Source organism: Physella acuta, unplaced genomic scaffold (genome assembly GCF_028476545.2).
Source record: "Physella acuta isolate Inbredline_101_S28 unplaced genomic scaffold, ASM2847654v3 ptg000550l, whole genome shotgun sequence".
Lineage (NCBI taxonomy): Eukaryota > Metazoa > Mollusca > Gastropoda > Physidae > Physella > Physella acuta.
Window position 1 is genome coordinate 97,412 of NW_026732069.1, and position 24,845 is coordinate 122,256.

The window sequence follows — 24,845 nt, forward strand, 5'->3', positions numbered from 1 at the left end:
CATCTACAGGATTTTTGATCAAATTTTTTAAAAGTACTAGACATACTGCCTAGCTTTGTGTAAGTCTCGAGTTCAGATCCCCGATTTAAATCTGTAGGACGCCCCTCAAGCAACTCAGAAACATATCTTACTGTTACACTATACCTAAATAAGGCTGATGACAAAAGGCCGACATCAAAAACGCCGACAAGGACAAAAAGCCTACATTAAAAATATCATTTAAATAATTACCGTGCTTTAATAAATTTGTGTATATAACTTAGTGAAAAAGTAAATAGCTTTCTACATAAATACACATTTTACAACTGCACACACAAATCAATCAAAAAATTAAAATACGAACTCATCGAATTTTAGAAGTATACAGATGCTATGGCTTGGCGATATAGTACGGTGTAATACACTATCAAGACGGCTTTTTAAATGTCGGCATAAATACATAAATCTAATTTATCAACTCTATGAACCGAAAAGTCCTAAACTTAAAAACAATTTAAATAATAAGCAACTGAAAGAAAAAGTTTATGTTTTTCTATGGGTTATTAATTAATCGTTATAAATGATTGAATTCAATCATTGGAAAAATTATACTAAAATCACCTATCCTGAAAGGTGTTTTTTTTAAATCCCTGATATAAAATATCTAAACGAAAAAAGTTACTAGTTGTTACGGTTAGATTAAGAGTTAGGGCTAGTTTTAGGGTCAGGTTTGGGGTTAGTGTTGGGGTAAGAATTAGATATAAAATAAGAGTTTGGTTCAAGATTGATGTTAGGGTTTTTATTACATACAGGTTTGTTGTTGGGGTTTTGAGTTATGGTTAGGGTGATGGTTCTCCATGGGATAATGACTCCGGGGGATTATATCGGGCGTAATGTCAGCTGGATGGTATTTCGCTAGAGTTTAGCACATAAAGTTCTAGATAAACCTGTGTGGATATGAAGCCACCGTTGGCGTTTCTCTGTTTGGTGATCCACTGCATGATGCTCTTGCCCGTCAACAAGTCGCCCCGCCTTGTGTAGGTTAGCAAGACGTAGGCGGTCATCTCAATGTCAACGGCCTTGGCAGGGTTAGGCCAGTGCCATGGGTCAGTAGAAACCTTAGGGGGTTCCTGCTGGTGCCAGTACATCGTGCCGTCTGTTTATAGAAAGAAAAAAGAAACTTGTTTGAACTGCGTGGTTTACAGTAGCAATGTGCTGATTTTGTTGTAGACAAAATCTATTCAAATATATAAACACTGATTATGTCACGGGTAAACATTGAATAGAATGAATACATTTTCAAATTTTGCATAATTGTAAAGGTTGTTATTATTATTGTATCGTGTTGTATTACGTTGTAAAATGGTAGGTTGGGTTTTGTGAGAAGATAGAAATGGGGGTGGGGGAGGGGGAGGGGGGACTGTTTAAAAAAAATAACCTATCAATTTTGCTCGGGGTGGGGATGGGGGAGAGGGGGGAAGGAATATTTGGTTGTCATAATTGTTTGCGATTGTGTGTTCTGTGATAAAACAATAATTTTAGTAGGAGGTTCGAGCATTGAGATTACAAATGAAATATCTACATTGCGAACCTAATTAGAGTTACAGAGCAGGATTTACCCTTCTGAGTTGACTCAGCCTCCAGTTTGTCTAGAACAGCTTGGGTCATGTTGCTGCCGGCCAGTTGGAAAGCGTAAGACGCCATGGCGAGAACGTAGAGATCATCCAACTTGGCAACTTCCTGTTCAGCGTAGGCCAGGGCTTTTTGTATGGCCTCATCAACATTCTTGGAAAAAAATGCGGTTTTTAGAATTAGTTACTGAGATATTATGGTTTTCTGATATAGTCTTAGATATTGTGGGTATCTAATCGCAACTTATAAGGATAAAGGGCTTTTGATTAAGATTGTATGAGATAATGTGGGCTTTTGAAAACGTCAGTCAGAGATATCAATGTATGAGATAGATGAGATTTCTTTGAAATTTCTGATAAATCGTTTCGTTATTTTATTCACCCACGCCCGTATATATATTATATAACCAACGAATTATTATTCATGTTTACTTGAAAGCTAGTATGGAATATACCCACTCTGTCTAAAGTATGACGTCATAACGTGTTGTGAGTTAGAACTTAATATATAAAATATTTGAAATAAAAACTGTTAAATCTGATTGTTGACATGTCAAGTCCACTACATGTTGTGATAGAGGATAAGTTGTTGTGATTTAAATACCTCGGCTGGCGAAATTGAAAGTTACACTAAGCTAAAAAATGTTAAAGTTAAATTTCTCCTACCAACGTGTTATTTAACCATTGACTAAGAAATAACAAAATTAACCCTCGACCTACCGTGTTCGTTTGGTCCTCGCGGTTCTCCAGTAGTGAGATCAGCACAAACAGGGTTAACCCGACCCCTGACCCTGCTTGACCCTGAAGGTAGACATAAAAACAAGAAAATAAAATTAGTCTCAAACTTTTGTAACATAAAAAGTCCTCAGTAAACGGCATAGAAATTTGTACAATAGGTCGGGTGACCTGTAGTTTTTCTTTCAGACATTTTTCTCTGGAAGAGAAGGGCACTTGCAGTTTCCGAGAAGGGGGGGGGGGGGTGGTCAAATTTTTCCGAGAAATGGGCGTAGATGTTCTTTTAGGGGTGGAGGGGGGAGGAAGGGACATACTTCCCGAAGAGGTGCCTGAAAGAAACTGCTCACCTGTATGTTCTTGTCGTAAATGTATCCAGTTTCCGGGAAGCTGCCGTTCGTATTTTGTTGCTGTATCATCCACTGGATGGCGTCGTTAAGGATGTTGTCATCTACAAAGATGTGACGTTTGGCCTGGTGGAAAACGCGGGCTACAAAAGCTGTCAGCCTGTGAAGAAACAAAGTATTAAATAATACCTTAATCGTCAATAATCTGTATGTGAAAAGTTCCCGAATATGAATCTAAATTTATTGTATGTAATTTACAAATATGTAAATTGATGTTTTATTTTTACATGACCACTAAACTTACTCTAAACCTCTGAACTTAAATATTCAAGAAATATTTCCCGTAAACCCCTGAAGCCTACCACACGCCGAAAATATTTCACATAAACCTCTTCTTCTTCTTCTTCTTGGTTCTTAAATATTAGTGTTGAAGGGGATCGAGATTTATCTGCAAGTGGGTTTGAACTCGAAACTTTGTTCGAATTTATCAACCATGAGCTTTTCGCCGACTCGACCACGCCTCCAACACAATTAAGCGTTACGTGTCAACTGGTTATTTGCCATTGAGGCCATTGACTCCGATTTCAGCCTGCTTTTCTTTTTGGATTTGCTTCCATAGCCTTTGTCCAACCAAGAACAAACTACAAGGCAGCAGTTGTTTAATTTTGGAGTTGTCTCTCCTAGAAGAGTGGCTGTCCCCAGCTAACGAGCCTCATCTACCCGAGGGTTCGAACTCGAGACTTTTCGGTTTAGCAACCATGAGCTTTACCGACTCGACCACGCCGAACCCTACACATAAACATCTGAAACGTACCATTTTTACATATTTCACATAAACTTCTGAAACCCACCACATGGATCCTGACTCGTCACTGGTGCCAAAAACACTGAACGAGCCGTCACTGTGTTTGTAGGTCAGCTCTCTCTGGTATCCTGCAATACGCCACCATTATAATTTATTTTTTAAATAATTGCATAACTATGTGAAGTGTACTGTTATAGAACATAATAATATATTGAAAGGCATAAATTAATATAAATTAATACCGTTCTCCATAAAATTGATGGCTTTAGACTTGACGTCTCTATTTAATTGATCAACAGACGTGAGGTAGTCTGTGACGTAGACATCCGGTGCCAGATTGACCATGTTTTGTTCCCCACATCCGGTTGGCATCTGGAGCAGGGAGTCCAGCTTAGCGATGGTTGGACCCATCAGGTCACCTATGTGACAGTACAACGTATTGGGATGTATGGTTGCTTTCTTGATGACAAACTACAGTATCTGAGAAAAATGTCTTTACGTTCAGGAAGCCTCTACATACTCTCCATATGATTTTATTCTGAAAATTACGTGCACCCACTTACCTAAGCCGTGAAAGAGCTAACTGCGAACAGCCACGATCACTGAATACCCCTAATTACGAACAGCTAAGATCATTGAATTCATCTAACTTAGAAGAGCTAGAATCACTGAATACCACTAACTACGAACAGCTACGATCAATGAATACCCCTAACTACGGACAACGAGAACACTGAATACCCCTAACTATGAACAGCTAGAATCACTGAATACCCCTAACTACGAACAGCTACGATCACTAAATACCCCTAACTACGAACAGATACGATTACAGAATACCCCTAACTACGAACAAGAACAATCACTAAATACCCCTAACTACGGACAATGAAAATCCTGCCTAAACCCATAGTTGTTACTGCCACTACCTATCGAGCACTAACAAATCCATTTTACACCTTACAACTACGCCTATGGCTATCCTTATTACGAGACAACAGAGATTAATGTCATCCCCCCCCTCCCACACAACTACGCCTCTGGCTACCAAAACCTACCGACAGCCGAAATTCTAACAAGTTCCGATCCCTTCACTACGTTGTCCGGCACATTGAGTTCAATGATCTTTGAGAAAGTTTTTTTGCCTTCTGTGAGTTCGATGAGGACAGGGATGTTGTATTGTTTGGGGACTCCTTCAGCCTGTGGTTAGACCAGCTCAATCGATTACGATACATAAGACAAAAGGACATATGAACTCGTGTTAATGCCCCCTAGATCATCAACCCGACTTACATAACCTTCGAGGTCAAATAGCCCCTCCATCCAAACACAAACATACACACAGGCACGCACGAACGCACACATGCACATATACACACACACTCGTCAATTGAACCTTTGGATGAAATAGGTGTGTGATATGCTCAATTCTTCATCTGAATTCTTCCCTGGTTTAGTTGCATGTCCGTGACAACCCAGCATAAAGTACATTAACCCTATTTTACCTCAACAAGGAGTTGTCTGCGCACAGCGTCAGCGGCCTTGGTTGACTGGGCCTTGACCTCCACGTCAATTCTACCAAGGTCATCAGGGACGATGGGGAAATACACAGACTCGACCTCTCCAGCCTTGACCTTAGAAAGAAATTATTTTTGAGATTGTTTTTATTTCATGAAATTGATTCGATTTGTTTTTTTTAATTAATTTTCAGAAAAATGCGCAAATGTTTAAAAAAAATGCGAATCAGAAAAATGCGCAAACAAGAAAATGCGCATATACAAACTACACTAATACACTTTAGTTTTGTCATATTTCGTGGAAATATATTTTATTATGCAACAATGTACATGTAGTCAATCTGTGCTAACGTCTACAAATGATCAATTTAAAGACAATACATTCCTTTGCGCATATGTTCAGCGCAGTTTTCCGATGCTCAGTTTTCCATTGCGCATTTTTTGGTTAACACTTTAATGGTTAGTAATTGACAAACAAACTACCTTTATGTATTTTAAATTTAAAAAGAATTTTTTTCTTAAAAACAATAAAAACCAAAAAATAAAAATCAACTCACCATGATCTCCTGTACAACATCAACCTGTTTCAGTTCCTGGTTTCCTGTCTCGTCGATAAAAATGTTGTGGAAACGTTTAGACTCGGCCAACGTCACCCGTACCTGCAGTTTAATACCAACAAACGAATTTGTAAGACTATTTTGTGGTTGCAAGTAGTTAAAGATTTAGTTTTAATATTCCGAAATAATATAAATAAATTTATAAAAAAATATGATTTCTTTTATAATATATATATATATATATATATATATATATATATATATATATATATATATATATATATATATATATATATATATATATATATATATATATATATATATATATATATATTAGCCGTCCCGGCCAGGCCCTGCTCTAGCTTCTGTGAAAAACCTTTCTGTTAAAGACCATCACCTGTGTGATTAGTAATCATCATAAACCCGGCATTGCCCACCCAAACCACAACCAACCAAAACCAAAACAACAAAACGCAAACATAACGCTAACACAATTACAAATACAAACGAAAACAAAAACCTAACACCAAACCCAACCACAACCACAAACACCAATACCAACCAATAACAACACAAAAAAAACGAAAAAGCAAACGAAAACAAACCAAATCCAAACGCAAAACCAACCAAAAACACAAATACAAACCCAAAGAAAAAAAACACAAACAAAAACGAAAAAAGAAAGAACAAAAACGAACCAAATCAAACCGCAACCACTAACGCTAACCCAACCTAAACACAAAGAAAACACTAACGCGAACATAAACGCAAAAAGCTCACAGTCTCGCCCGAAGCGGAATCGCCTGTTTTAGCTTAATAAACGACTATAGTACCCCAACTTATTCATAGTCTTTTGCACTAACTTAAACGAACGCGCCTGTTTCAATTTAATGAACAATTATAATACTCCAAGCTTATCCATAAAATATCTACAACATTTGCACTTGATCAATCCCCGCTAATTATGTAATTATTTTTTTCCCAACACCAAAACAAAGTAATAAAAAGTAAATTCTTTTTTTTGACTCATAAATTTAGACCATAAGGACTTTAATTATCTAACACTTAAATCCATCGAAGTATGTCAACGACAAACTTATAACATACGGAATTGAGCTTTATATTATATATATATATATATATATATATATATATATATATATATATATATATATATATATATATATATATATATACATAGCGTCTCTTCCCACCTGCATATCTTCTAGCAGGTAGTTGAAGACGTTTGCTTGAAGTGCCAGCTGCTCACCACGAGTCACAGAGTAGGGGAGGTTGAGGCTGACAAAAAACGGTCGGAAGACTTTCAGCTGGAACAGATTGTAACGTGAAATATATTAAGAAGTATATAATAATAGAGACTCAAATATTTATTTAGAGATAGATTTAAAAAAAAAACTTAATTAAAAATACTTGTGTATTTGTCAATTAAACGCATCATGAATCTTTTTACTACGTAGTGAAGTCAGCAACACTTAATGTTGAGCAACTTTGTCACAACAGTATTAGACAATTTAAAAAAAGAAATTTAAATCGCGTCTATACTTTTCTACTTTGAAGTGCGCACATGGGCTGTTATATATTAGGATTGGCAGGCTTACTCAGGAAGTGATTGTACTTTGACAGACAAGCTAAGGATTTGAGTTCACTTTGACAGGCTGGCTCAGAATGTGATTTTGTTTTTACAGGCTAACTCAGGATGTGATTGATGTTGACAGGCTAACTCAGAATATGATTGAAATATGATTGAAATAGACAGGCTAGATCAGGATGTGATTAAAGTAGACAGGCTAGATCAGGATGTGATTAAAATAAGACAGGCTATATCAGGATGTGATAATAAAATTTGTGTGCATGCTACCTCAGCGTGTGAGTGTACGAGTAGTGTAGTTGGCAGGTTAATTAAGTCTGTACGTGTAGGTTAAACGTCCTAGATCGATTGTATGTTTAGATGACACTTATACAAGTCATAATTTATTTAAACGTAGGAACTTTGTCTTCATTACTTCAGTGTCTTCTTCTTATTGTTGTTTAACATGATTCGGAGCCTGTATAACGTGATGAGCTTAAACCTATTAAGTGGAAGACGTTCTCGAATCGGATCGGCGTAGCTATTTATAGACTCACGTGAGCTTGTGTTGGGGCCACGCCCAGACCAGAGTTTGAGTTGATGGCGAAGGCGCTGACCACCCATGACGTAATGGTGTCTGGTACAGTGGCAGTGATGGAAGCTGAGCCGTTTGATCTGTGTTAAAGGCAAGTGAAAGTCTTACTGAGTAGTCTAATGTATTTTTAAAACAACTTTCGGTTTTAAAGGTTAAACTATGGATGTTTGAGAGTTTAAAAATAATTCTCAATAGACTTCAAATGGTTTCAAATTGTTGTTGCCAGAAAGCATATTTTTTTCGACCAAAATTGAATATTTTATAACATTTGTTTAATAAGTACAAAATGACTTCCGTTTTTATAAAGGCTAGAAATATTCCAACGAATGATTACTAGTAATATAAAAGTAATTTAGCAAACACTTTATATTTAATTGGATTTAGTAAAGTCAATGTGTTGTGGTAACAGGTGATGTTATATTATCTAATATAAATACATGACTACGCTATCCAAAATAGACCACAACTGTATATTTATGATGGAAAACCACGTTCATTCTTTTACTCTCTCTTGCCATTTAAATGACTTCAAGGAGAGGTTGAGTGCATTTTTTAAATATTTGAATTTATAAAATAATTCCAAGCGTCTTTTCAACGGCTTCTATTTAATACAAAAATATAAAAATAAGTGTAACCGACTGTTCTCAAACAGATTTAAGATTTTAAAATGCAACTATAATTTTATCTCTTACCATATTTTTTTAAAGATTATAAAAACAGCTTATATTTGAAGCATTTATATTACATACATTGTGTGTAGTAATTTTAGTGTATAAAATTGTAAAAAAAAAACTTAATACCCCAACAAGTTATCGACAAACGATTGCATCAAAATAACAACCCATTTTACTACATCAACAACCCATTTTACTCCATCAACAACCCATTTTACTACATCAACAACCCATTTTAATACATCAACAACCCATTTTACTACATCAACAACCCATTTTACTTCATAAGCAACCCATTTTACCCGACATAAACATCAGTCCAGAGCCAGGACTCAGGGAAGATCTGCCTGACACGCTCTGGTTCTAGAAACTCTGGATCCCTCCCCGGCGTCCGGTAAAATAGACGCCTTGTCGCACGAGTTTGGGCTTCATAATAGTAACATAATAAAATTAACATACTTGATTAATAAAACGAAATGAAAAGCTGTGTTTAAAAATGAATGAAAATGTGTGCAAGTGCGCAAGCGTCTGTGTACTTGTGCGTATGTGTGTTTGTATGTGTACGTGTGTACGTTTGTTTGTGTATGTGTGATATGTGTTATGTTTGTGATATGTTATGCGTGTATGTGTGTATGAGTGTATTTGTTGTGTGTTACGCGTGATTGTTACGTTTGTGTGTATGTGTGTATGCGTGAATTTGTGTATGCGTGAATGTGTATGCGTATGTATGTATGTATGTGTGTATTTGTGTATTTGTTTGTATGTTTGTATGTATGTATGTTTATATGCATGTATGTGTGTATGTGTGTATATTTGTATTTATGTATTTGTTTTTGTTTCTATGTATCTATTTGTGTGTATGTGTGTATGTGTCTATATTTGTAATTATGTATTTGTGTATTTCTATGTATTTATCTGTGTGTATGTCGATGGCGACGACACTGACCAGCGACTGATAGACACGGAGCCGTTTGTACGCAGTAGGACTTTCATTTGCCTCTATTACAGATCGAACGGCTCAGCCACTGTACCAGACACCATTACGTCATGGGTGGTCAGCGCCTTCGCCATCAACTCAAAATCGGGTTTGGGAATGGCCCCAACACATTCCCACGTGAGTCTATAAATAGCTATGGCATATATATATATATATATATATATATATATATATATATATATATATATATATATATATATATATATATATATATATATATATATATATATATATATATATAATATATATATATATATATATATATATATATATATATATATATATATATATATATATGTGTATATATATATATATATATGTATATATATATATATATATATATATATATATATATATATATATATATATATATATATATATATATATATATATATATATATATATATATATATATATATGTGTGTGTGTGTGTACGTAATCTGTATATTTACGATTTTGTTTATGTGTGTTTTTGTAGGTTTTTGTGCGTCAGCTTATATTAGTGTTAGTGTTAATAACTGTCATTATAAATGTCGACATAGGTCACTGTACACATTTATGTGAAACCTACCGTTAAGCCCGTTCACCACAGCATCAGTTAGAACAACAAGCCCGGCATCCTGTGTAACATTTTAAGCAAACACTTGCAACTATGCGAGATAGATAGTTGTTAAGTATTGTTTCTTAGTTACACTTACATTCGTCTTGTCGCATCTAAACATTTGTTTTATACGTTCAATTGGAATAAAGAAAATATAAAAATAAATAAAACAGTGATTAATTACCTTTAAAATATATTAAACAATATTTACAAGGTCTTTGAAGCTGAAATTCTGGTACTCACTTACAACAGTACTGTACGGTTCTTTCATACTTTTTGTTACGTTATAGTTTTAAACATGTCACGTCATTTAACTTTTGTGTTATTAATCCAATAAAATTTGTTTAAAAAAATAATTTAAATTTTTTTTTCTCTCTGTCTCACCGTGACCTTTTACATAACCTTTTAAACCCCAAATCAATCTCTTCAAAGCCAAACTCCCACCCATTTCCTCTGGGTCATCCATCGATGACGCCCAATCGGGAAGGGGAAAGGGATCATATGAACATTTTCGATTGCAAAGTGAGAGAGGGGGGGGGGAGTTGATGTTTGCTCAGTGGTGACTTTCTTATATAAAACATAACACTCGCATACTATCAAAAATAGCCACCAAAATATAAAATTGTCAAAAACACATAATTAATTTATTAGATACCGTGGCTGATTCTTAAAATGTAATTTAAAAAGTTGTACACTTTGTGTAGATATTTGGATCCTGCAATTCCGACACATAAACAAAAAATTCTATACACACTTCTAAACAATGGTGACTTAGAGTAATATATATATATATATATATATATATATATATATATATATATATATATATATATATATATATATATATATATATATATATAATCAAACCTCGCAAATTCTTACCTCTATGACTTCCCGTGCGTCCTCTTGAACATGATATTTTGTATGACCTCGACTGGCGTATTTCATGAGATCTGAGTGGACCTGTATTGCAGATATATCCATTATTGTATTTTTTTTTAAAACATTTTACATGCAATCAACAAAAATCAATTAAACAAACCTAAGCAGGTGTATCGAAACCTTGCACACGGACAGAAAATACTCTATATCTACTAATATTAAATGCCAACAAAACCCATCAAATGTTAAAAAACACTAAAAATAACTTACCATCTTAAGAATTGTAATAAATAAGTATACAATTAAATCAATTACAACCCTGCATAAACACCATTCTACATAATACCAATATTATACCAATAACTATTCCGGTCTATGCTTATATACATCTCCCTATCCTTAAACATATTACTAACCAAAATTATATGTTTATCCTTATCCTTCACCTAATGACCTATTTAAACTAACATAGCCCGAGTGACTCAGAAAATGCTAACAAAGAGCGTTATTGAACGCATTTTTTGCCAGTAAGGTATTTGTTTTGTTCATAGTAGCCAAAACGCAAATAATTAATAGTTATTATTTATTAATTTTCACATGTATTTGAAAAAAAAAATTGAAAGGATTTTTTTTATCCCCATGTTTTCTTCGTTTATTTTCATGTGAAAATTTCAACAGAAATATTAAATGTTTAAATTTTTGACGCGGTTACTGGTCTTTAGTAGATAAAACAGAGCGGTCAATCTTGTCAGTGCTAAAACCTTTGATACTACATTACTAATAATTTTGAATTTTTCAAGATGGTGCCTATCAACTTCTTCTTCGTTCTTATTTGTAAAGTTGGACGGTATTTCTTCCAACACACAGTCTGCTTTTCTTTTTGGATTTACATCCATAGCCTTTGTCCACCAAAGATCAAACATAAGGCAGCAGTTGTTTGATTTGGAGTTTTCTCTCCTAGATGGGTTGGGGTTCCATCTATCGAGCCTCATTTGCCTGGGGTTTAACTCAGGGCTTTTCGGCTTAGCTACGATGAGCTTATCCGATTCGAAAACGTCGACCCTTCTTACAAAATATATGTGTCACATCTGCTCGACATAATTCAAGCAGTTTAAAAAATGAATAGTCACATACAACGCGATTATCAACATGGCTGTGGTTTTCCTGTTGGATTGAGATTAGACCACACAGTTCGGCCCGAAGAATTTCTCTGCAACTTTTGTGCCAATACCCTCACTAATTCTTACAAACAGCAGAACAGAAACCACTTAATTTCCTTAATATATATATATATATAGAAACGTCAATATTATTCGCACACACACACACACACACACACACACACACACACACATATATATATATATATATATATATATATATATATATATATATATATATATATATATATAATTTATTCACATCATTAGCAGTGACGTCATTTCCACTTTTAAGCAGCAGGACGCTCTGGTCAATGGCCAATAAATGGACGTTGGAGTCTGGATCAGCAGTAGTGACGACAGTGACATCATCTCCTGGTTCAACATCTGTCTTGTCCAGGTCAACGGTTACCTGTTTAAAACAGAATTATGTCACGAATTTTTATTTTATTGCTACGCACTCAGTACTTATTGTTAGAGGTAAGATCAAGGTGAGTATCGATACCTTGTTATTGAAAGCGCCGCTGATGTCGAAGCTGATACTGTCTGGGACAACTTCACCGTCTGGTCTGACGTAGTAGACGACGATTCTGGCAGAGGGCGCCATGCTGGGCTCAGAGACGACGGAGAAATTGACGCTTTTCTGGTTTTTGCCGTTTATTGTGCCAGATTTTACTATGTTGCCTCGAGACAGAATCTGTCAAAAAATGTTGAGTAGAAATATCACATTTGTTATGACGTAATACATTTTGTTTGATCAATATCGAATAAGATTTATTGAAAATCTAAATATGTCTCTGTACCTGGTAAACAAGTTTAGACAACTCTTCAGTACTGCTGATGGAAAATACGATTGTGTCCCCTGCCTTGAAGAATGTTTAGTTTAAAAAAAAATTATATTTTCACACAAAATGTGTATTTCATCAGAATTATGTGATGAATGTGTGTGGCGATGTGGTGTGTGGAAGCGGTGGGGGTATTTAATATTGTGAATTTATAGTTACCATTACCTTTTAGAAAAAAAAACAGCGTGTTAGTTATTATGAAGTTTATATTATTGTTAACAAAACACTTCTGGTTTACGTTCAACGTATAGAGGATAAATATTCTTGTCATAGCAGAAAAATTTGATTGTGTTTTTTACCTTTAAAGAAGAAGATCTCATGTTGATTTGGAGATACGAACTACTTGGGGAGTGGCTCTTTTCTAGACGCTCAGTTTCGATCGCTCCACGAAAGTGTGACTAAGATTGGAATAGATAAAGGCATGTTATCATTGTCAGATACCTAAAGCAAATTTTCATCATTCCCCATTACAGAAACAAAATTACGACAGAAAAACAAAGTGATAGTTTTTTTACCCCTTGAAAACAAAACTACATCTATTCAATGTAGTGGCGTAGCCGGGTCGAGTGTTACCCGGTGCGGCACTTAATGGTGTCACCCCCCAGAGGCGTAGCGACCCTTCCCGGGGACAAATTTTCGATTTGCACCCCCCCCCCTCAAGTTTCGATTTGCACCCGCCCTCAAGTTTTTCTCTATATATTATGCTATTTTTTCCCTTTGTGTCACCCCCCTAAATGGTGTCACCCGTTGGGGTCCGCAACCCCCGCATCCCCCCTTGCTACGCCTTTGATTCAATGCCTTAAACACGTCACTTACTGTAACAATGACAATCTCAGCGTCAGGCGGTATCTGTACTGGGATGGGAACTAGCCCCAAGTTGACTGGGACGCTCAGGGTCTGGCTATCAATGGGCTCGTCCGAATAACGGAAATTGCCCCAGCTATTGTTGTAGACTTGGATGTTGACCGTGACGCTCTCATTCGCTGAACAAATCGGACGACCGTCCGGCTGGGATATTTGTAGCTGTAAATTGAGAAATAATAGAAAATTAAAATTCGTGAAAAAGATAAGTGTAAATAATTTGATAAGTATATTAGACAATGTAAGGTCGGTTCAAAATTATCTGTTGGAATATACACTGTATGTTTCAGCTGATTAAAAATAATAGTTTCGCTGTCTGTGTATCTATCTATCTATCTGTGTATCTATCTATCTATGTATCTGACAAGAACGCTCTAGAGAAAACACAAGGAAATTAAAAACATGCATAGTAATTCGAAAAACGAAGTATGACGCGGTCACATTTAGCATAGAGGAAAAAATTAATCTCAAGGCTGAGAGTGCACACAGTAATATGACGTCATTGATTCTCGAGTAAACATTGAATAAAAAGGCAATTTTGTCTAATCTAAATGGTTTGCTGTGAAGAGTTTCTTGCACACAATTCTTCGGGTAGGGGCGAAGCCCCATCCCCGCTTAAGAACATCTGAGCCCCCCCCCCCCCTCCCCAACAAAAGAAATTTCTTCATCGATACTCTATAATAAAATTACCGCCTAATTAAGGTGTCTAATCTAAAAAGTGGTTTTCTTGCAATTTCTTTAATGCAATTCTTCGGGTAGTGGCTAAGCGCGACACCAGTGTTTCTTTCAGACTTTTTCCTCCCCGGAGAGGGGTGGGGTACTATAAATTTTTGGGGGCGGGGGTAGAATTTTCGGGGAGGGGGCGGACACTGGAAAAAGTATATAATTATATTTCGTTGAATGGGACGGTAGACATGTTTTTTTTTTTGGGGGGTGGGGGGGGGGGTGGGGGTGGTGGTGTGTGTGTGTGGGGGGGGGGTAGGGTGGTTTTAGTTTAGAGAAAAGTGACAGCACTATCAGCCTAGCGCCCGTTGTATCCTTCCTCAACGGGCCATTTTTCTCGTTTAATATATTTACGGAACTTTCATATTCGATGTACTGTAATGTATTTACAACAAGTACTTTCATATGCGATATAACGTTAAGGACTTACATAAGCAATGTACTGTAAAGTACTTACATAAGTGAGTATAATAACTTACATAGACTCTTAAATATTTAAGTACTACCGTAAACATTTGCTCTAGGTTTCAAAGTACTTATATATACATATCATATACTCTAGGTTTATAGCTACTACCAGTGCTATAATGTAATTCGTGTAAGTTGATGTACTACAGAATTATGCCTGCACGTACTCACATAACTAATGTACTGTAAAGTACTTACATAAGCAATGTAATGAATTTACATAAGCAATGTACTGTGAAGTACTTACATAAGCAATGTACTGTTAAATACTTACATAACCAATGTACTGAAAAGTACTTACATAACCAATGTACTGGTAAGTACTTACATAAGCAATGTACTGTAGACCAGGCTTGAAGGTCTTGGGATTGTTCTCAAGGTACTCAAGTATCACACCATATTCGTACATGGTGACGGTTCCGCTACCGGACATCTGTTGTCCAGTCAAAGACTCGATCACATAGGCGGAAACGATTAGGGTGGGCTCATCCAGTTGGTCCTCAGTTTCCTTGACCTTTGACATGGGTACTATCACCCTTGTTTCTCCATCAATCTGAGAAAGTTCACACACAAAATATCGTTTTCACATATACGGTGTTTTTATAACTTTTTTTTCATCAATTGACTAGCACTTTTCGAGAATAAAAAGTCTCTATGCCATCTGAGATAAATACCCTCCCGATATCCAGCATTCTAACAGTACTGCTGCATTATTTTTAATCAATCCATTATAAAGAGAATACGATATAAAACATAACTTGCAGCATCTTAGATTGATTAAATTTTTCACAATGATCTTTGACCATTGATAAATATCTCAACGTACGAGTGTATAGGTATAAATCAACTATATCAATGCTATTTAATTTTAGATTGAATTTAAGTAATTTGCTATTGTAATATTTTTATAATTTGATTTAGGTTTTAAAATTATTGGGAGTCATGTACGTGTTATGTAACATTTCATGGGCACTGGTGGCTAACTTGTTATAGTATATTTTATCTATTACATTTTCTTTAGTTTTTTTCCATTTTTTCCGTTCAAGTAAATGTTCGGCGTCGCAATTGTTTGTAATGTACACACAAAAATCTCTGAACTTTACATGATTTGATCCGATAATTTAATTTTGAATATTTAATTGTATCACATTGTTTTTATTCTTCCGGGGAAGGAAAGACTCGAAAGTATACGTATATGATAAAAAATGCCGTTTTGGAAGCGTACTTACTTGGTGCAGTATTTGTTTTGGAAAATTTGTGTTTCATAAGATGTACTGATTATACATGCTAGTTTATGCCGGAAATTATGATTTAATTTAAACTTGTTTGAGTTAAAAGACTATAGATTGGCATTTAGGTTGAGTTTCGAATTGTGATTATGATTTATTATTAGGATATAACAATTTGCGATATTCAGATATGGTATGAAATTAGCAGACTATTTTTATTATCACGTCAATTGTAGGCTACATGTTGCTGATTTTTTTTTTAACCCACATAATTGTTTAAGATAACTTAAGACACGGTTTTATAGTACTGGAGCAACGCCTTGCCGATACGGTTAGTTGTGTATATTATGCTGGCATCGTCTCCATACTTAATAAGACAATTTGGATGAATATAACTATGATGTTTTAATTTTGGTTTTACTTTTTTCTTCAGTTAAAATTGAATTGTAATTTTATAATTTCCGGTTGCTAGAGTATATATAAGATAAAATTAATTTACATTGAATACTTTTAGAAAAATTGTTTTGTAAAATTGTTATTCACTTAACATGTCTTTGTTAACAACTGATCATTCAGGCCCCTTTACTCATACAAAACCGGGTAATCTTTCATATTATTTATTCGTGTGTGCACCAACCACCTACCGGGACAGCCACCGAGTACACGGTCCACGACGTCCAGTAGTCCTGTAAATTTACTTCGACATTCAAGTTTCCTTTGACAGGTTTACCATAGGTGTATCTACACGGTATAAGATATATATATATATATATATATATATATATATATATATATATATATATATATATATATATATATATATATATATATAGGGCCCTATATATATATATATATATATATATATATATATATATATATATATATATACATATATATATATATATATATATATATATATATATATATATATATATATATATATATATATATATATATACTTATTCTAAAGAAGCAACATGAGAAAAAAAGTTAAAAAGGTTTTCTGACATTAGAAGAACGTTGTCAGGCTTCAATCCGTGTTTCATCCAGACCTTTTCTCCAGTGGGCAATTGAAATTTTCGGGGGGGGGGGGGGGGGGCGTTAGACTTTCTTCGGGGGGGGGGGGGGGCGGACACTGTTAAAATTATATATTTTCTATATACATTAATTAAATTTCATTTCGTTCGGGGGGGGGGGGGGGTGGGGGCGGTAGACTTTTGTCGAGGGTCTTTGCTCCCCGCCGCCGAAGAGATGCCTGGAAGAAACTCTGACTTGAATAGAAACCTGTCCTGGGGTTTTCACAAGAATATAATACTTCCCTATTCGATGAAGTAAAAACTGGGCGAAAACGTGCTAATTAGCCTGCATAATTACCCTAGATAATACAACTGTATTCATTTAAAGATTTATTGCTAAGAGAAGTACGACGAAAATGAAATTGTCATTCTGGCATTAATAAGATACAATCAACTCACTTTGCCTTAACGGTAAACGTGACGTCAGAATCGCTGGTCAGAACGTAGGGTGGCATGATGACCTCGACTTCGAACAAGGGTAGAACTAAAACAAAGATACGTTTTTTATTTTAAAAAAAAATGTTGTCTTCAACATGTCACAAACATTTAACACAACACAATTATAAAGACGTTCTAATACTGATTAAGTAATTGAAGTTAAGTTCCCTTTTCAAACCTGACGGTCTATGGGGCAAGTGACGTAGAGTTCACTTGTTCTGTGACCTCGGCATATGAAAAGATAGTGTGGTCAGCACTATGCCCAGCCGCCTTTACTTACTCTAACGTGAGTTAGGTACCCATCAGAGATGGGTGGACTCAGGGACGGTCTACTGACTTGAACCCGGATTCGAACTCGAGACTTACGGGTTAGCAGTCCAATCTCTCTACCGCTAGGCCACCCCGTCGCATTATTACTGCTTATGTAATTTTATAAACTTACACAAAGTAACGATATTATTCCATTAACGACCGCTAAGCTAAATATATAAATTAAGTGCTTTTTCGACATCCTGGCTTATATTTATCCTATGAAGATGAAAAAATAGGTTCAGACAAAATTGTCTTGTGTAAGTTTATTGCTATTAGTTCGAATATAAAAAAACCTTGTTGATAGATTATGTATGCTATATTACACTGGAATTGTGCTTATTCTTAAAAAGATAGAAAAAAAATGTATACACTCGAACCGAATAATGATTGAAATACTTGAACATAACAATAAATGATGTCACTCGTAGAGACGAATGTAACTATGACACACAAGACAATAGAACAACAAAGATGATACATAATGGGACTGAGCCAAAACATCATAAGCTCTTGTTTAGTCACATTAAACATTGGTTGTTTTTGTTTACCATACTCAGCTACAGTAAACGATTTCTTTTCTTCCATGTCCTGTAAAAAAGTAAAAACCCTGTTTGGTCAAGATATTATTTTATATTCAAATATTCAATTTAACAAAGCTAATTATCTCATATACTATATATTTAAACTGACAGCTGTTTCACTAGATAAATAAATATAATTATTTTTTATTATTTTGGAATGATTGTTGATTAAATTTACTAAAATCCTGGAATGGATATGTAAACGTAATATGAAACTAGATATTCAAATGTTCTACCTCAGCTACCACAACAACTTTCCAGTCCCCAAGGACTGGCTGTGATGAGAGGGTCAACTCCTGGGCGATGACCCCTTTCTCTGGAGTGACCTTGACCCATTGTTTGATCTTGTTGTCTTGTGAATCCTGGCTCAGAAAAAAAAATTATTTAGTCCAATTATGTTTAAAAGAGGAAAAACTAATTCAAATATTTGTCTATTGAACCATTTTGACATGACTGAAACGAGGTAAATTTACTTACATAAATAGAAATGTCCATTGCTCCTTTGTAGGACTGCAGATATGAATTCACGCCGAAAATTCTAAATTTTACTGGAAAGAATAGATTTAGCTGCCTAAAAATTTAGTATCGTCTAAATTACACAAAATGGAGGGGTTGCTTGCATGAAATAATTGCGTCCCAAAACTAAAGCATATTTTGTTATTACAAATGACAGAAAAAAAGACACTAAAGAAAAAAAAATGTATTTAATGACGCCACATAACTTCTACTAGGCTTAAAGATGGTTTTTTATAAACGTCTATCACTAGGCCTAAAGATGGCCTTATATAAACGCCTACCTACCTGTATCACTAAAGATGGCTTTTGATAAACGTCTACCTACCTGTATCACTAGGCTTAAAGATGGCTTTTCATACACGTCTACCAACCTGTATCACTAAAGATGGCTTTTGATAAACGTCTACCTACCTGTATCACTAGGCTTAAAGATGGCCTTATATAAACGTCTACCTACCTGTATCACTAGGCTTAAAGATGGCCTGATTCAGCTGAATAAACAACGAAGCCTCTTTGCTGTTGTATCTGAGCCTCTCAGCTTTCTCAAAGTCTAAGCAGCCACCGCCGCCAACGACTTTAATATAATATAATTTGCTTCCAGTAAGGCCAGGGGGCACCTGGGGACACGCGAGAACATTTGATGGAGTAAAACAATCTAATCACTATGTCAATAGGAGTGCAAGAAATGACAAGAAACGCTTATTCTAAGGAAGCAGCTTGAGAAAGAAAATTAAAAAGGTTTTATTAGAGGCGTAGCGAGGGGGGGGGGGGGTACATATGTCCCCGGGTGCCGACCTTAGGGGGCGCCAAAATGGGTTGGAAAAAACAAAGTTTGAGGGGGGGGGGTGCAAATTGAAAGTTTGAGGGGGGGTGCAAATTGAAAGTTTAAGGGGTGTCCCCGGGCGCCGGGAAGGGTCACTACGCCTCTGGGTTTTATGACATTAGAAGAACGTTGTCAGGCTTAAATAGAAACCCCCGCAGGCCTGTAAAGTACACTACAGGGAAAAACTATAACGAGTGATGCAGAACAGACAGACTACTTTAAGGAGATGTTAAGTAGATCACCACCAACAACCATTCCAGACATACTATCAGCGTAAGACCTGCTTCAAAAGACTACCTGTTTACCACCCAAGACTGAAGTCGTTAAAGTTATCAAGAAGATTAAGAATTGTAAATCAACTGGACCATATAGAATCACAACACAGGCACTTAAATCAGAACCATCTGCAACAGCAGAAATGTTGCAACCACACCTGGGAACAAAATCAAGTCCCTGCTAATTGAATACTGGCATATCCAGTGGAGCGACCTATGAGAGGTGGCCTTTGTTAATGCAACAATTGCTTATATCTTTCACTAGCTACATACGAGAATTTTTTTTTGGGAGGCTGAAGGACAAGAAATTAAGATAAAAAACAGGCAGTTTTCGTCAGAACTTATAATGTATTGCAGAGGGGGGGGGGGCATATGTCCCCGGGCGCCGACCTTAGGGGGCGCCAAAATGGGTTGGAAAAACAAATTGAAAGTTTGAGGGGTGGGGTGTACAAATTGAAATTTTGTCCACGGGCGCCGGGAAGGGTCGCTACGCCTCTGATGTATTGACGAAATAGCCACATTAATAATTATGGACCACTCAATTAAGTGGCAATTCCCTCTTTACATGATAAACAATACATAACAATGAACTACAATACTTTACTATTGTTGAACAATGGGGTAAAACTAGAAAGAGGATAGTAGATAGGCCAAAACAAACGCGGAAAAGATAATTTGTTAATAAAGCAAAAGCAGTCGGATTGTAGTTGGCCGAACAGGCAGGAAACGCTCAAAAACTGAGTACGACAGAGAGGAGTGGTTGCGTACCTTTGCTTTAAATGGCGTTGAAATGAAGGAAGATGATGAAATATATTTATATATTTTTACATGGTATAGATTTGTTTAGGCTAAACATCATCGAACTATGTAATCAAAAAAAAAACCCAATCACAGAAGTAATCGAGTGAGAGTTGGTGCTTAGAAGGCAATAGAGACAGTGTTTCTTCCAGACTTTTTTCTTCGGGAGGGCACTTGAAATTTTCGGGGGGGGGGGGGGGCGGTTGACTTTCTTCGGGGGGGGGGGGGGCGGACACTTAAAAGTATATATTTTGTATATAAATAATATAAATTTAATTTCGTTCGGGGGGGGGGGCGGGAAATTTTTTTTTTTTTGCCTGGAAGAAACTCTGAATAGAGAGAAACAGTATTGATTTAGTAAACAATAAAATGTAAGGCTCACTTTTATGGTGATTGTACCCGGATTACCTGAGAGAAAAAAAAACATACACATTATTTTAACTGAGTTTAAAAAAAAATAATAATCTAATTTTAAGCTAGAGCTGTCTCGGGGATTGTATGGTGAAGTAACAGAACAAACAATTTATAATATACAAGACTTGGTCATTTTAAAAAATAAATAAAGGTGGTTTTAATTTTAAAATTGTCAATCCAAGTTAGCCAAGTTAGTCTTATACTCTGATACTGGGGGATACATTAGGGTAACATGTCGGATTCGGAATATGCAAATGGTTTAGTGGTCTCAGAGTAAAACTATATTTCGGTCAAGTTTTTGGCATTTGAAAAGCTTGCTAAATTACATTAAAGTAATACACACCTTATGTGTTTTCAACTTAAGTTGTTTCTATTTGTTTAGACTTTCGGAAGACGAAATGTAAAGATAAACAATTTTTGTCCTTGTCTACACAAAGGACATATGTGATAACACAATAATGACAAAGTGGATATAACAATAGTGTCGTTATAGACACCAGAATTATTACACAAATAATATAATAATAATAATAATAATAAAAGTATTGGCACAGCAGTAATGACAAAGTGAAACGACAATAATAGAATTAGTGACAAAAATATATTGACGTAGGTGATGAAACAGTAATGCCAGTGATCATACAACAGTAATCACAAAGGTGATGGAACAATAAATTAATAATATCACAGGCGATACAACTAGTAAGATACAATATTATAAGAACGAACCGATCTCTCACCTTCTTTAAATACATCCGCACGGCTAGCCACGACAGTTGTTTCCATTAGTATTTCGGCGGTGACCGTGACGTAACTGGTGGCCTTGAGAATGTTGACGCTGAGGGTAAAGTCCATGTTGGGGCGGATCGTTGACGGGGCGAGGATGAGATACGTGCTGGAACTTTCGAGAATATATTCTCTTTATTATATCGCAAATAAATGCAAGAAGAACAAAACCCAGGATTTATTTATAAGCTGAACAACCTAATCTAATGGGTACCTAGCCCATATATATATATATATATATATATATATATATATATATATATATATATATATATATACATATATATATATATGACAAGTTATTTAATTTAATTATTATATAATCAAAAATATTAATGTAGCTTTTTGTGTCCTTCTGAGGATTGTTGTTCTAAATTAAGTAGTCCGCGATTATGGAGCGTTCATTGTTTTGGTTGCCTTTGTTTAGGGCTGCTTTGTGTGTTTTGTTAATTTTTTTTATTAAAATAAATATTACTACAGAGTTTGATTTGGTCCAGCTATATGTTTCATGTAGTGTTGTTAGTTATTGTTGAATTCGGGACTATCTTCTTGTGCGTAGTATGTCTTGTGTGGGTGTACTTTGACTTTGTACACAATTTTGAATTTTTTTTTTCTTCGTGGACGTGATGTTTGGCACAGTGAGGGACATTCTGAGGGAATGTCGCGGCCTGTGTGGTGAAGTGTTTCAGTTTCTGTGTCGTATTTCTAGATCTTTTCGTATGGTGCTTTGTTATGTTTTACTTCTTTATTGAATATGCTTATTGGTCTGTCAGCGACCTGGGCATTCAGTATTTAGACTTGGAGAAGTCGTAATGGTTGTATATCTAGTTCCAGGCAACGTGGTTGTATGGTGATCTGTTTTTTTTTCTATATTGTAGTGTTTGCTTTATTTATTTTTTTTGCATTTGGTTCCATTTTTTAAGATAATAAATTTAGTTAAGACTAAGGTTAGGATTTTACCAGTCTGAGTTCTGCAAGATTTGCACTGACCTGATGGTTTAATATAAGTCTAGAGAGTAGATAAGACACTCCCCTCATCAGGGGTCATATATATATATATATATATATATATATATATATATATATATATATATATATATATATCACTATTATGTTGCACAGTGTATAAAATGTCTTAGTAAACTAGTCTTAGTATATAACCAGGCTTAAAGATGTGATAGCTGTTCACCAAGGCAGATGTGTTAAAATATCCAAAGAGGCTCTAAGTATTTCAAATAAAGAAATTTCTGTGACTTGCCATGTTATGGACCTATGTTCCGATAATTTTATTTTTAAATATACCAAACTCATACGAAACTAAAAACGATGAGTAAGACCTACCCCATTCTCTCTGCATCTAGAAACCCACTTACTTTTTAGAACACACGGCTGTGATGGCCACGGCAAGAAAGAGAAACAGCCGCATCTTGTGAAAACGGGGAAAAGAGCGGAACTTTAAAGGTTACGCAGGCAGGAGCTATTGACCATTTGTAAGAATTAAAATGTGTGTGTTAAAGTCCGCCATTGCAGATGGATGCGTCTTGTTCATCTGTAATGCTGAATGAGGGGAAATCCCGATTTAGTTAATTTACTTTATTAAAAAAACTGCATAATGAAGTGATTAAATCGATAAATATATAAAGCAATCAATGTTTGTCTGTATGTCTTTTATGCATTACTACACCATTCTGTAGGTTTCTGTAAAAAAAATAAACCGGGAGTGATCTCCCCTAAACTTTCTCGAATATTCTTATATAAAACAACAGGGGATTGGAACTCGGATTATAGTTATGATTTTTAATCAATTTTTAATACTTAAACTTTTTAAAATAGAATAGAATCTCATAGAAAAAATAATTGCGCACCAAGCGAACGCCGAATAAAGATGTGTATAATAGTGCGGAATATTATTAGTACTTTATAAATTCACATACGTTTTTTGAGAAATCGGAAATAGTTAAAATTACTACTTCCGGTCAACGGAAATTACTCAAGATTTGACAAAAAGCAGAAACTTAGATCTTATACTTACAAGTGAAATTTCATGTATCTATCTGAAATAGTACTCAAGTTATAGGCTTTTGAAAAATTCAAAGTAGAATATGTTCCACTTCCGGTTATCGGAAATTGCTCAAAGTTGATACGGATACAGGATTTTGATATAATACTGATATATAAAATTTCAACAACCTAGCTATAACGGTACTCAAGGTATCGTGTTTACACACACGCACAAATACACACACACAGACATACGGACAAGATTGCAATCTATGTTTTTCCGACTCAGGGATGTGTAAAAAAATTTTGCACGATTACAATACTTTCTCTATACTTCGGATATACGAGAAATAAAAAATTCAACTTTGCATGGATGGCACCTCGGCAGGGCGCGATCCGATTTTTCTCTATATACGGTGTACAAAATAAAAGTTGATTGTGGTTTGACACCGATCATCCGATCGTCATGAAGCTTTGTGGTGTTGATTAGAAACCTCCAGGTGAGGTTTCTGTAAAAAAAAATATTTTTTTTTAATTTCGCAAGGGTGCTATTTTTCTAAATACACGGTATATAAAAGTAAAAGTTGATTGCGTTTTGACACCATACATCCGATCGGCATGAAGCTTTGGAGTG

At 35.4% G+C, this 24,845-nt stretch overlaps 1 protein-coding gene across 1 annotated transcript in view; it reads right to left on the reverse strand.

Moving 5' to 3' along the window:
• The window catches only part of LOC131946291 (CD109 antigen), a 28,011-nt gene extending 4,351 nt beyond the window's left edge, over positions 1-23,660 (reverse strand). Inside the window, exons 1-29 of the mRNA XM_059306984.1 lie at positions 23,584-23,660; positions 22,165-22,325; positions 21,393-21,418; positions 19,572-19,731; positions 19,076-19,146; positions 18,835-18,960; positions 18,566-18,605; positions 17,667-17,751; positions 16,836-16,932; positions 15,291-15,515; positions 13,727-13,933; positions 13,210-13,308; positions 12,869-12,931; positions 12,571-12,762; positions 12,328-12,477; positions 10,906-10,986; positions 9,994-10,042; positions 8,728-8,851; positions 7,714-7,831; positions 6,783-6,896; positions 5,569-5,670; positions 5,000-5,128; positions 4,553-4,694; positions 3,737-3,913; positions 3,541-3,622; positions 2,693-2,849; positions 2,331-2,411; positions 1,599-1,764; positions 927-1,135 (exon numbers count right to left, since the gene is read on the reverse strand). Of these exons, the coding sequence (XP_059162967.1) occupies positions 927-1,135; positions 1,599-1,764; positions 2,331-2,411; positions 2,693-2,849; positions 3,541-3,622; positions 3,737-3,913; positions 4,553-4,694; positions 5,000-5,128; positions 5,569-5,670; positions 6,783-6,896; positions 7,714-7,831; positions 8,728-8,851; positions 9,994-10,042; positions 10,906-10,986; positions 12,328-12,477; positions 12,571-12,762; positions 12,869-12,931; positions 13,210-13,308; positions 13,727-13,933; positions 15,291-15,515; positions 16,836-16,932; positions 17,667-17,751; positions 18,566-18,605; positions 18,835-18,960; positions 19,076-19,146; positions 19,572-19,731; positions 21,393-21,418; positions 22,165-22,325; positions 23,584-23,636 (3,486 nt within the window). The 5' untranslated portion in view covers positions 23,637-23,660. The remainder of the gene's footprint in view (positions 1-926; positions 1,136-1,598; positions 1,765-2,330; positions 2,412-2,692; positions 2,850-3,540; positions 3,623-3,736; positions 3,914-4,552; positions 4,695-4,999; positions 5,129-5,568; positions 5,671-6,782; positions 6,897-7,713; positions 7,832-8,727; positions 8,852-9,993; positions 10,043-10,905; positions 10,987-12,327; positions 12,478-12,570; positions 12,763-12,868; positions 12,932-13,209; positions 13,309-13,726; positions 13,934-15,290; positions 15,516-16,835; positions 16,933-17,666; positions 17,752-18,565; positions 18,606-18,834; positions 18,961-19,075; positions 19,147-19,571; positions 19,732-21,392; positions 21,419-22,164; positions 22,326-23,583) is intronic.
• Between the last annotated feature and the right edge of the window lie 1,185 nt (positions 23,661-24,845).